Raw genomic sequence first — 12,920 nt, forward strand, 5'->3', positions numbered from 1 at the left:
ACATCCAGAACAGGGCCGTTTTCACCAGTCTCTGTTTTACAATCTTCTTTTTTGCATTATTTTGAAAGGAAAAAACAGGAAAAATTGTCAGAAAAAAAACGAACAAAGTAAAAACGCTAGTCGACTGCAAATATTGCAGAAATCATCTGTGGTGATAAACTCCCACAGTTCCAGCTACCAAAGTTAAATTAATGGTGTTTAATCCTCTGCGCATGCGCGTTTACACCGCTCGGTTTGACCGTAATAACTTACTGCTGCCGCCGTCCTGAAGCTGCTCCTCCCGGCTGAGTGGGCCACTGTGGAGGAGGGAGGAGGGTGGGTTAGGAGGTTGTGGGGGCTCCGGGCAGGCCGGACAGCACCTCCTGCTGCTGTTTACCCACAGGACTCAGAGGACTCGGGGGCTTTCTGTCCCCCACTGCAAAAAACAACACAAACAACAGAGTGAACCCAGACTCGCCCCTTTAGCTGAACTAAAGCCTGAACTACACTGCCTACATGGAGAGTTCTGAATATGTTTTATATAAACAATAAGGACTAAAATGATGCAATTCTAACTTACAGAACAATAATTTGTGTTGCACATTTGTTAACTTATTATTTAAAATTCAGTTAACTCACTACTTAAATATTGAGTTCATTAAACCAGCAGTAAGTTAATAGAACAGTCATTTTTAAAATTGTCTGCGTGTATAATAATATAATAATAACTATAGAAATGCTTGTGCTTACAATGTTAGCAAAAAGGGTTCTATATAATAACAAAAATGTTCTTTGTTAAAGGTTCCAGAACCATTTCGTTTACCAAACAACCCTTGAGGAGCCATTTTAAGTGTGTAGTCTTTAAAAAAATGCCTTAAATTATGTGTGTGTGTGTGTGTGTGTGTGTGTGTGTGTGTGTGTATTTAAAATAATCTCCATTTTCAATGCAAAACTCAAGTGCATAAAAATGACAAACAGTTTGTAGTTTAATTTTGAATTTGTTTAAATAAATTTTATAAAATTTCTATATGCACTACGATGTAAAAGGTATTTCCAACGTTTAAAGCTCCATTTAAATTTTGTATTTTTATTAAAATTACAGCTAAATTTAAAGAACCAGTCATGCATTTAGAACGTTCTTTGAGAGTTCATAGAACCTTTATTTGGTACCACATAGAACACATAAAACCTTTTTTAAAACGTTCTATATAGTACCCCAAAGGGTTCTGCTATTGTAACAGTGACACAGAAATTATTTCTCTGTTAACTTTTAGAAATTCAATGACTTCAAAATCTTAATAATATGAGTGTATAATAATCACTTGTAATAATAATAATAATAATAATAATAATAATATAATTGTCTGGCCTCATAGTCAAAGCCTGATGACATGGCAGTCAATAGCTTTGATGGTTCTTTCCATCATATATGTTCAGGCTACTGAATGCAGTTATAATACAGTGCAAGTAAATCTTAATTATGTGTGTAATTGGAAAACAGCACTCACACATGCAAACACAGCAACATTAACTTTATGACTGAATATTATTTTGCCCCGCCTGCTGGTGCATGGTGACGTAATCAAAAATCCGAAGTTGTTTTAGAGGCGGGGCAAACGTCATTATATTCAGAGGGAAGTTTACAGAAAAGGGAAAAAGTTGTCTTTTAAATGATATGATGTGATATGATATGATATGATATGATATGATATGATATGATGAACCGTGCTTAAAATGATCAAGAACATGAACTAACAAGCTCAAGGTCAAGTCAGGTTTCTGGTTGACTATTGTTTATGAACTGTGGTGGTCTGATTTGTTGTCCATCGTAAAGTTTAAAAGTTAATACAATGTGAAGCTGCTCAGCTCTCAGGTAGGAGATTCCGAGTATGCGTTGGTTTAACATCTGTGTCATTACACTCTAATAACATATATATTACGGTGTAATTAAACTTTTTTTTTTACATTGTGGCGTCCGCCACGGGCTCCGCGTTTTCAAGGAGGGTGGCACGCAAAGTTGCGCCTGCACGCGCCACTGCCTCCCATTAAAAAGGACATTGCTGTTGTAGTTGATGTTGTTGTTTGTTAGTTTAAGACGTGTCTACGTGTTGGCTGTGTTTAATTGTGCTCTGCTGTAGGTTAGTGTGACTGTAGTGGTCACCGTCAGTGTGTGGTGTATGGCTAGCGGTGACCTTCCCTGCTGTTTTCCCTGCGATTTACTGGCCTAGCTTTTTATTTTGCTCGAGCAGAAAAACGGCATCTTCTGCATTCCAAAAATAAATTGTTGTATGAACTTTATTGATGTATTCCACACATTTCCAATTAATCTCTCTGAGTAAAGTCAGTGAAAACAGTTGTAACCGCAGCACAAAGTTCAATTATTCATAGAACAAATTTGAAACATTTCAGCCCAATTTATTTGTGTTTTATTGGAGTGGAACTCTTTTTGGATTAAAGTAAACAGTTTTCATTCATTGTGGCGTACTTTCGTTATTTTTGTTTATTTTATGTAAAGCAGCTATTTAAAGACAACATAATTCATTTATTTAATGTTCGATATGTTTTCAGTTTGTATTGTTTCATTTTTTCTTCTGTTTAAATCACTTCTCTTCTCGTCCTCAGTGTGGCTCAGACCCGCTATAATCTGGGTTTGTGTTCAAACCTTTGCATTAGAATGTATACATTCTTCAAAAAATGGTTCTTCAATAGTTCTTTAGTGAAGGGAATGGTTCTATATAGACCCATAAACACTCAAACAACAATTTGCATGATTAAATGGTTCTTTGCATGGTGAAATTGCGCCTCAGATTGATGGACAACGTGTTGTATATGGTTCTATTTGAAACTTAAAAAAAAAATGGTTCTATATAGCACCAAAAAGGGTTCTGCTACTGTTACGATGTCAAGCTTGTTACAATAGAAAAAACTTTTTGGTGCTATATAGAACCCGTTTCAAATCAGACAACTTATTTTGGTTCTATATCGCAGAACTCTTTTTGTGCGACAGAGAACCATTTTCTTTTCTAAAGAACCATTTTTTTTTCAAAAATGTTTATTCTAAAAATAGCTGGTATTTGCGAACCATTCACAGCATGTTCTCCATCTGTCTGAAGAACCATTTCACCATGCAAACGGTTCTACATAGAACACATGGTGGTTCTAAATATAAATCGTTGTCTTTACGAAAGAACCCTTGAAGAACCGTCTAAAATACCCAGTCTTGTGTCATTCTCAGCATAAATGGAGATCAGTGGTGAAAGAATATCGATCATGTAGATGATGTTAGACATAATCATAACTCTGACGTCACTGTAAGTCCATCAGGAAGCAGTGTGTAAAGAAGTTTACCGTGTGTTGGTCGTTTGAAGGTCATGGCGCTGTGGAGGTTGTGGCCGTGCTGCCCCATCGCCCCCCCGCCCGCGTGACTCAGAGCCCCCGCGCTCTGAGACTGCCAATGAGGGCTGTAGGTACCGGAAGCTCCGCCACACGCGCTTACGCCGTATTGGCTGGCTGAGTAGGCGCACGCGGGCACATACCCGGTAAGATTCGGGGAAGGCTGTCAGAGAAGAGAAGCCAGAACGAGGCGCACTTTATTAACAGATCCACTGAATACAGAGATGAACACGCGCACACCCCTGCTTCATACCACACACACACACACACACACACACACACACACACGGAAAAGACAAACTTGTTTGGGTAAATACACTCAAATAATCATTCTTTAGTTAAAGTTAATTGAATTACGAAAATCATTTCCACACAATTACATGACGTCTTTCCAAAATATTAAAAAAAAAACATTTCGTTTATCCAACATAATTTACTTAATTGAACTTTTCCAACTGAACTAATTAAAGTTCATTAAAGATTGTTTACCCAAGTGCACATTTAGTGACTGGGGGGCTCTAGGCAGAAGACAGTAATGGGACCCTCTGGATGCACAATTTTAAAGAGTATTCTTGGGCTTCATTCACAAGCTGTTCTTAAGAAACAGTAAACAGTCCTACGGTTTAAGAACATGCCATGAATCTGACCTAGACCTTCTCTTAGGACCTTTCTCAAGAACACATCTAAGAAAAAACTTAGGAACATATTAGTAAATTAGGCCCATTGCACATGTTTATAGAACATTTTTGTTAAATCATTTTATTAAATGAGATTTTCTCACTATTTTTCTTATATATTTTACTTGCTTTAAGGAATAACGCTAGAAACACTCAACATTATCTGTGTAGTGAGACAGTTTGGTACAGAGTGACATTGAAGCTGTGTGAAATGAGATTACATTTGCCAGGATTACATTTTAGATTTAACAGGAATTTCAGAATCAGCTTTTAGAGTAATAATCCTAACTCTGAAGTAATCTGTGCTAACATCAATGCTGTTGTGTGTGATCTGCTGAGCCTGTGCAGCGCTCTGGTCTAATTGAAAATTGATTAGCCCACCTTTGAGACCCTCTTTTTGCAATTGGTTGACTTTATTTGATTTCACTTCTTAAGATCCAGAAAAGCACACAGAGCAACCTCCTCTGAGGCATCATGTGGAACCTCGTCTACATGGTGCCATGTTCATATCAGTGTGGCTTCATGCAGTTGCATCATCACATAACAAAAATATATATGGAATAGTCGATTATAGTAATGGGGGGTGGGAGGGTGCATTGAAATTACTAAAATTAGTTGTTACAATCACAAATTTTTTAAAATATGCATTCTTAAAAAGGTGGTTCTTTAGAAATGAAAATGGTTCTATATAGCACAAAAAGGGCTCTGCTATTCAGAACCAAAAAAAAGGTTTTCTGGTTTACTAAGAGTTCTATACAGCACCAAAAAGGGTTCTGCTATAGTTTCAATGTCAAGCTTGTAACAATAGAAGAACCCTTTTTGGTTCTACATAGAATCATCTACATGACATTCTCCATCAAGCTAAAGAACCATTTCACTAGCAAAGAACTCATTGATCATGCAATGTGTGCTTTGAGTGTTAATGGTTCTATATACAACCATTTCTTCATGAAAAAAAAATCTTTTTAAAGAGTATACATACATTTTGTTTTAGGTTATTTAACATCAGCACGTACAGTGTATTAAATTTGTATTTTGATGGGGGCCTAGATAGAGGTGTCCAACCTTATCTGCAAAGGGCCGGTGTGGGTGCAGGTTTTCATTCCAAACAAGAAGAGCACACCTGATTCCTCTGGTTTAACCAGTCTCAGTCTTTAAACTGATCATGTGTGTTCTTGCTTTGTTGCAAGGAAAACCTGCTACCACACCAGCCCTAAGACTGGGCACCCCTGACCTAGTGAAAAGACCAAACCTGTATGTTGGTCTAATTTGTGCTGGTTGAGTTGGTTTATAGGTTTGTACACTGATAAGTTCACTTTACTCAAACTATTCGAAGTAACTCTTCACCTTAAATTCTCAAAGTTTTGAAACAATTTTTTTAAAGTTGTCTGACATGAGCTTAAGTTCAGGTAAGTATTACATTATCAAATTATTTTTTTCACAACACTGAAATAATTGTAATGATCATGAGCTGAGACTTTCAAAAGAGCTTGTAGAGTAACCTAGAGCTTTGAGAAACACTACTTAGTTGGCAGTAACTTCAACTGTTTTGTTACAACCAAACTGGCTCAGCAGAGACACTAAACACATTCTTGGTTAGGATACCTGAAGCATGTGAAGAGACATTTTAAAAAATGATGGTTCTTCAAGGGTTCATTAATAAAGAAAATAGTTCTATATAGCACCAAAAAGTGCTCTGCTATTGTTACAACCCAAGCTCGTACAACCTTTTTTGGTACTATATAGAACCCTATAGAGCACATTCTCCATCAATCTGAAAAATGCTTTCACAGTGTAAAGTACCCTTTAATCATGGAAAAAGTTCTTTGAGCGTTCATGGTTTTATATAGAACCATTTTCTTTACCAAAGAACCCTTGAACAGTCATTGTCCTTAAGAGTGTATTTGGCATTTGAATGGGTTGTTTGTTTGAAAACAGCATCTGAAGGAAAAATAAGGGCTAACAAACAAAAATGACCTATGCCGCTTGGAATTCTGGGAAACTCTGCCTCATACTTTCATATTTCATGTCTTTTTAAGTTTGTTCAAATCACAAAAGTAGTGACTAATTGCAGGAAAGTAAGTAATTACAACTTGATTGTTTAAGTACAAATAATGGCTTTCAGTGTAGAGCCCATTTACTTTAGAATCAGGCTCAGAACATGGAAAAGCATACAATAACAAGGTTAGGCATTTAATCAATTAACTGCCCAGGAGAAAGGACAGCACAGAGATTGTAAATAAAACAAGGGGAAGACAAGCCTGATATGCAAATAGATGGAGCCGAGAGCCAATAAAATCTTTGAGCATGAGCACTAATCAAAAACATCCCCCTAACTCAAATTAGCTGAGTAATATGGAATGTGGAAAAACACAGCTCATTCTCTTTTATTTGACTTAGACTTTGGCTGATTTAATGCTTGAGATAATTACATTCTGTCAACACTATTACTTCAATTGAATTTCAGTCAATATCACCTTCATTTGTTTTTTTACCATGTACAAGAGCCACTTTTTTTTACAAGAGTCTATTTTGAATTTGAGTCAAAATTGAAAGGAAAACATATTTGAATGATAAAACACAATATTAGGCTGTACATGTTTCACCCCAAACCATAAATAAAAAGCTGTGAAGTGTGTAATAAGTTATGTGTGCACTGGTCGAAACTGGAAAATATTCTAGAACTTTTAAAACTGGATACTGTGAAAAGGTGTTAGCTCTTATACACTCAAAAAAAAACTAGTATATAAGCTCAATTCAGTTATGCCACACATTTCCATTCAATCAAATAGAGCAGAGTCAGTATACACAGACTTTGTTGCCTCAATTGTTAAAAAAATGTAAACATTTCAGTGCTGTTTATTTGCATTTCATTGAAATGGAATTCTCTTTGGATCAAGTTAATCTATTTTCATTCATTAAATTTTCATTTCATTTACCTGTTACTAAAAAAACAACACAATTCATTTAGTATCAACATCTTTTCAGTTTGTAAGTCAAACATCCCCAATAGTTTTTTTTTTTTTAGTTTAACTTTTAGTCTCAGGTCAAGTCCACTTAAACTACAAAGTTTAACCTCAGTGACCTCATGTGGAAATGGTTTATTAACTGACTTTTTTTTCAACTGAACAACTGCAATACAAACAACAAAACAAACAAAACAAAACATTTTCTACATTTTAGTTTTGATGTACAAATGCAACATTTTGCATCAATTTAATCCTCAAAAACACATCAGATCAACTTTTATACAGTGTAGATTCCCCAGTTCACATTCATCATAGTCTGGGTTAGGTTTCACTAAACTCAACACAGTGAGGCAAGTTTAATGACTTTACACACTCCAGTAGCATCACTTTTAGTGTGGGAAACGTTCTGCAGTAAAGCTTACCTGGTTGTATTTAATGTCAGCTTCTATGGGTGATTTCTCGATGCCGTTGAGTCCATGGCTGGAGGGAAATGGTGTTCTGTTAACACTCGCCCACTCCTCCATTTTTGGCTGATAGCCCTCAGGACCAGCGATCGCTACAGACAAGCAGGAAGCACCAACTCTACATCAGCGTATACAGAATACTATAGACATTTTGTTTACTGTATGCTTTCTTAATTTATACAGAAACTACTACTGCTGCTAAAACATGGACTACTGTCTCAGTCTGTGGAGACCAAATTACATGTTTTGTTGCTTACATAGAAATAGAAATGCCATTTCCTGCTGATTTTAGTCTGTTTATTTGCTGAGGAAAAACATAAAAACATAAAATGTGCCATAATTTTTTCACAGGCCACAATTTAGATTTTATTTTCCCCTCAATGTGTTCAATATAGCAAATAGACAGTAACTGTGCATTAAAATGTGCTTGCACTTATTTTCACAACAAAGCATGTACTTTGACCAGGGGTGCCCAAACTTTTGCATGCAACTGTGTGCATTTATTAAAATCAGGCTAATTTAATCCACCCATGATAGAATGTCCAAAATGTTACAGGTACTGTCTCTGACTGTTGAGATGTGTGACCTCATGTCGTTATACACATATAGGCACAGTGATGGATGTAGTGTTTGGTCTGCAGCTGCTCTGCTACAGTTACGGTATAGAACTCCTGCTGTCTGAATGACTGAAATTCATATTACATCCAGACTAAAGTCCCCCTATGAGTCTGCAGATGGTCAATGTAAATACAGGTTACTGTGCCAAAAATAATAAAGCCCATATTTCACTGAGGCTCAGGCAAAAATACAGCGTTTAAATAAATGTATAGATGTGTAGTTACAGAGGACGCATCGTTTTTGTGATAAAGAGCAGCAATATAATCAGTCTGTTATCGTCATGATAAAGACATATGATATTACGCTACAATGCACATACGCAATGTCAACGCTTATATTTCAAAAGTAATGATCAAATGTCGAGGAAGATAACTTGACAATATTTTATCGTTTAACAACTTCTTGGTGTTCCGAAAACTAAAAAAGGAATTTAAAACTTACCTTCAGTTAAATATTAATGAAAATAACTAACAAAAAATGATTAAAATTCAATGTGACCGGTAGTGTAAATATTAGAAAAATAATTTGAATTAAATATTTATATAAAATTACAAAATTTAAATGGACCTTTAAAATACAGAAATACCTTTTAGTATTTGCCTTAGGATATTTACATTTACATTTTAGTGCATACGTACAATTTCATTTAAAATTTTATGAAACTTCACACAATAAATCAGACACGAATGAAAAAGCAAAATGTTGTCAGCTTATACATCTGAGTTTTGCGTTCAAAATGGAGACTGGATAGAAAATATACATTCATTAAAAATGTAAGCTTTTAACGCATTTAATTTAATGCATTTTATATACAAACTGAATCGTCAGTATTTTGCTACTGAAATATTTCAAAAAGACAAGCATTTAAATAAGAATTTAAAAAGCTATCTGTACAAGAATAAAAGAATATGTACAATAACATATGTGCTCTGTTTTGGTGACGGGGTGAGGTTGGGATAACTTTTTTTGGGCCAAATCAAACGTCCTCACGCGCTAAAATTGGGCAAGTCTATTGGTGCTAGTATGCTCCCTCTTGGCCAGTCTATAACAACAAAAACCGCATTAGGCCAGATTAACCCGCATGCAGGCCTGTAGGTTTAGCCGCACTGCTAGACTGCTGTGTAGGGCGCAGACTTACCTGAGGGGTCCATGAAGGCTCGTATCCCTAAAATGTTGCTGACCGTGTGCACGGAGGGCCAGGCCCTGGACAGCCCCATGTGGCCCGCCGTCACGGCCACCCCGGGAGGGCTGCCCAGCTTGGCGCTGCTGGGCGACACGGCGTTGGGGTAGGAGTAGGGGTAGACGGGGCCGTAGGGCAGCTGCGGAGCGGAAGGTTTCGCGCCCTCGTACTGGCCCGGCTGAGACAGGTTCCCGATCTTATTCCTCAGAATCCGGCTGATGGAGCTCACCGACGGCACGTTGTATTTGTCACAAACTCCGTCGGCCAGGAGTCGGTCCCGTATCTCCCAGGCGAAAATCCCCGGGTCCGACTGCTTGTAGTCCCGTATGCTCTTGACCACGTTGGGCGTGGTGACCCGCGGCTTGCTGCCGCCGATAGCTCCGGGCAGAATGGAGCCCGTCTCGTTGTAGCGGGCTAAAATCTTGCTCACGCAGCCGTGGGACACGCGCAGCTGGCGGCTGATGTCGCACGGCCGGATGCCCAGCTGCGCGAGCTCCACGATCCGGATCCGCACGGCGTTGGGCAGCGGCCGTCCGTTTACGAACACGCCGCCCAGCTGGTTGACCTCCCCGTACGGCTGCTCTGCAGACAGCACAGCGCAGAACATCAGCGAGCATACAGGAAGAAAAAACAGCGCCGTAAACAACAACATCAGCGGATTTTACCTCTTCAGCCGTATCAATCGATTAATAATCAGAGTTATTCAGTAACAACTACAAACTATTCAGCATTCTCTTAAAAATAAATGAGCAATAAGGGTTCCGTGAGCGATGCCTTGTGATCTTAGCAATAAGGTTCTATAACACCACTGGAACCCTTGTTGGTGCTTAATATGTTTTAGTAAAGATTGAAAAGCTTATAGTTCTATATAACATAAAGAACAATTTGAATGCACAAGCGCATCTTTGCATTGCTAAATGTTTTTCCTTAAGATTGAAAACCTGCTGTTCTTCAAAGAACTTTTTGGTTCTCTATAGCTCCAGAAAGGGTTCCACCACTCAGTCAAATAACTTTTTTGGTGCTATACAGAACCATGTTTGCTATGAGTTATCTACACTATCAGAAATAAAAAGCTCTTTGGAGCTGTGCCGTCGAAGAACAACTTTTGGTTCCCTAAAGAACCTTTCAGTGGATGGTTCTGCAAAGAAACCGTTTTTGTAAATGAGATTTGTGAGTTTGCAGAACCTCACGTAAGGTTCTGTACTAATAACAGATTCTCACAGAACCGTACACGCCTGCCTGTAACCGTTTCACGTTCTGTAAACGCATGGGCTCTATGAACTGTAACAATAGTGGAACGCTTTGTGATGCTGTTTTTACAAGAACTATATGCAACAACGTGTATGCATTCAAATGGTTCTTTGAGTTGTCACGGTTCTATAGAGAACCATTTATAAGGGTGTTCTTTGGTAAAGACAGCGGTTATATAGAGAAACATAAAAACTCAAAGAAAGCTCTGAACGAGTAATAATTATTTGCACGTTCTTCCCTATGATATGGTTCTCTAAAGAACATTTAAAATGGTTTTGTACAGCATCAAAAGTCCCACTATTATTACAAGTCGAATAATCATTTTTGGTCCTATATGAAACCTTTTGTTAACAAGATGTCTCACTGAATATTAATGAAGGAAGGTTTTGCATCAGATTAACACTGTCAATGAAGCAGGTCTGATCAATTTCCCAGCTGTTGTTACACACAGTGTTACACTTTAAAGCTAATCCTCATTTCACTATTCAGCACTGAACAGTTTTTCCTGCCTTTAAACTTTGGATAATAACTTTGAAAGTAAGCTGATTTCAGGCCTATCAAAGATGACTTCTGTATTTCTCTACAACGATGACAATTTTTAGAAAAAGCTTTCAAAGCCTTAAAACTATACCATATCAATATAAAAATATTTCTTGTAGTAGGTCTATTACAAATAAAAAAAAAATCAGAGCTAGAAAGTTTCATTTCTCTGTAATGATATCTTTCTTTAAGGAGAGTCTGCCTTAATAATAAATAATAACCATCAAAATAACTGAACAACCGCTTATTTACCAATTAAAATGTATCAGACGTGCTGTAGATGTTTCGTTCACTGCAAAATAATTTGTTGTGGCTAAAAAAAAGCCAGTAAGAGAGTGAATATATGTCACTATCGTAGTATATATTACAGTTGCAGCCTGAATATATTTAGAGAAGCGAAACAAATACACTAAGACGTTTTAGTATATTTATTTATCTTCTATATAACGATTTAGAGAAGAAGAGCATAGGCCTGCCTTAATAATAAATAATAAGCCATAACTAAATAACCTTGAGTACTCTAAACTAGTGCTCTATTAGAAATTCCCTGTTTCTTTCACTGTAGCAAATGATCTGTTACTTTAGCTAAACAGGTCAGTAAGCAGGTTGTGTACAGTACAAATGACATTGCGCTGGAAAACAAAAACTCTAAAGAAGCTGTTTATTTCTCTCTATTACATATGTGTGATGAAATAATAAATAAAAAAAATAATTGAATAACATTGAAGACATCAATAAAACTGAAAGTACTGCACACCTATTTCAACCACTTTCTAAGAAATGGTTGTAACTTAAAAACTCAACATGGTGAGTTCACTGAGTCTCCAACTGTGACACCAACACAAACCCAAAACATTAAGCAATCTACATTTTCCCTCATATGTAATTTTGGAGTCCAATAAAAGGCTGACACGTTACAATCCAAAAGAAAGCGGCAACTAAACACGCATTTCTAAAAAGGATGACCAAATCAAGGCATATCGCACAGATGATTATTATAACTCGTCAAATTATTATGGAGAGGTAATGGATGAGTGTCCTATTGCCTTAAATGCTCCGTCATTCTGAGATGATCTCCACATTCCCGCTAAAATGTCGGCTCTTACCCATTTACAGGCTTTATTGGTTCCTCTGTTGCTCTGCTAAAAGCCCCGGTAAGCCCCGCTGCTCCTCGTGCGCATTGGAGAAGCCGTTTCCCGGTCAGGGCCTCCCTCCTCTCCCTCTGAAGGCCTTGCTGAGTCTCGGTTCAGGACGCAGAAGGACTGCGCTACTCTGTCCACGGGCTGCGAGTGGCCGAGCAATCTGACGCGTCAATCTCTCAGGCTGGGTTTCCAACTCCTCCCTGTTTCTACTAGACTTCCTTTTTCTCTTTCTGACATCACACTCACCAAGAGTCACCAGGCTAGTCTGCAAGATAATACTTATCTTTTATTTTTGTTTATTTATTTTTAAATTATGATTATTTATGAATGCTTAGCTCAACATTATACTGGCTTATTGTGACGATTATTACACTCTGGTAAAGACAATGGTTCTATAGCACTGTGTACACGTAAAGAACCATTTAAATTGTTCTTTGCATGTTGAAAACTGTTCTTCAGACTTATGGAGAATGTGTTGTGTTTGTTCTGTATAACACCAAAAAGGGTTCTGCTATTGTTACTATGTCAAGCTTGTATACAATAAACAGAATCCTTTTGGTGGTATGGTTCTATAGCCATACACAACAATTTCTCCATCAATCTGAAGAACGTTTCCCACATGCAAAGATCCATATAACCATGCAAGTGTTCATGGTTCGATACAGAACCACTGTCTAAAGAACCCTTGAAGAACCATGTTTTTCAAG

The 12,920-nt window shown here is 37.5% G+C and overlaps 1 protein-coding gene across 1 annotated transcript; it reads right to left on the minus strand.

Annotated features, from left to right (window-relative positions):
• Window positions 1–289: 289 nt before the first annotated feature.
• pax1b (paired box 1b) lies at window positions 290–12,343 on the minus strand. The gene is made up of 5 exons (XM_036582707.1): window positions 12,178–12,343; window positions 9,239–9,862; window positions 7,441–7,574; window positions 3,328–3,535; window positions 290–415 (listed from the first exon to the last, which is right to left on the minus strand). Exons 1-5 carry the CDS (start codon window positions 12,179–12,181, stop codon window positions 321–323), a joined length of 1,065 nt encoding a protein of 354 aa, XP_036438600.1. The 5' UTR covers window positions 12,182–12,343; the 3' UTR covers window positions 290–320.
• Between the last annotated feature and the right edge of the window lie 577 nt (window positions 12,344–12,920).

The sequence above is a fragment of the Colossoma macropomum genome, unplaced genomic scaffold, assembly GCF_904425465.1.
Source record: "Colossoma macropomum unplaced genomic scaffold, Colossoma_macropomum, whole genome shotgun sequence".
Classification (NCBI taxonomy): Eukaryota; Metazoa; Chordata; class Actinopteri; order Characiformes; family Serrasalmidae; genus Colossoma; species Colossoma macropomum.

Excerpts from the sequence above, each read along its gene's own strand:
- pax1b (XM_036582707.1), bottom strand. Across the intron at positions 7,575-9,238 it reads AGCCTTCATGGACCCCTCAG|CGATCGCTGGTCCTGAGGGC; the intron begins GTAAGTCTGCGC and ends GCTTGTCTGTAG. Across the intron at positions 416-3,327 it reads CTTCAAACGACCAACACACG|TGGGGGACAGAAAGCCCCCG; the intron begins GTAAACTTCTTT and ends TGTTTTTTGCAG.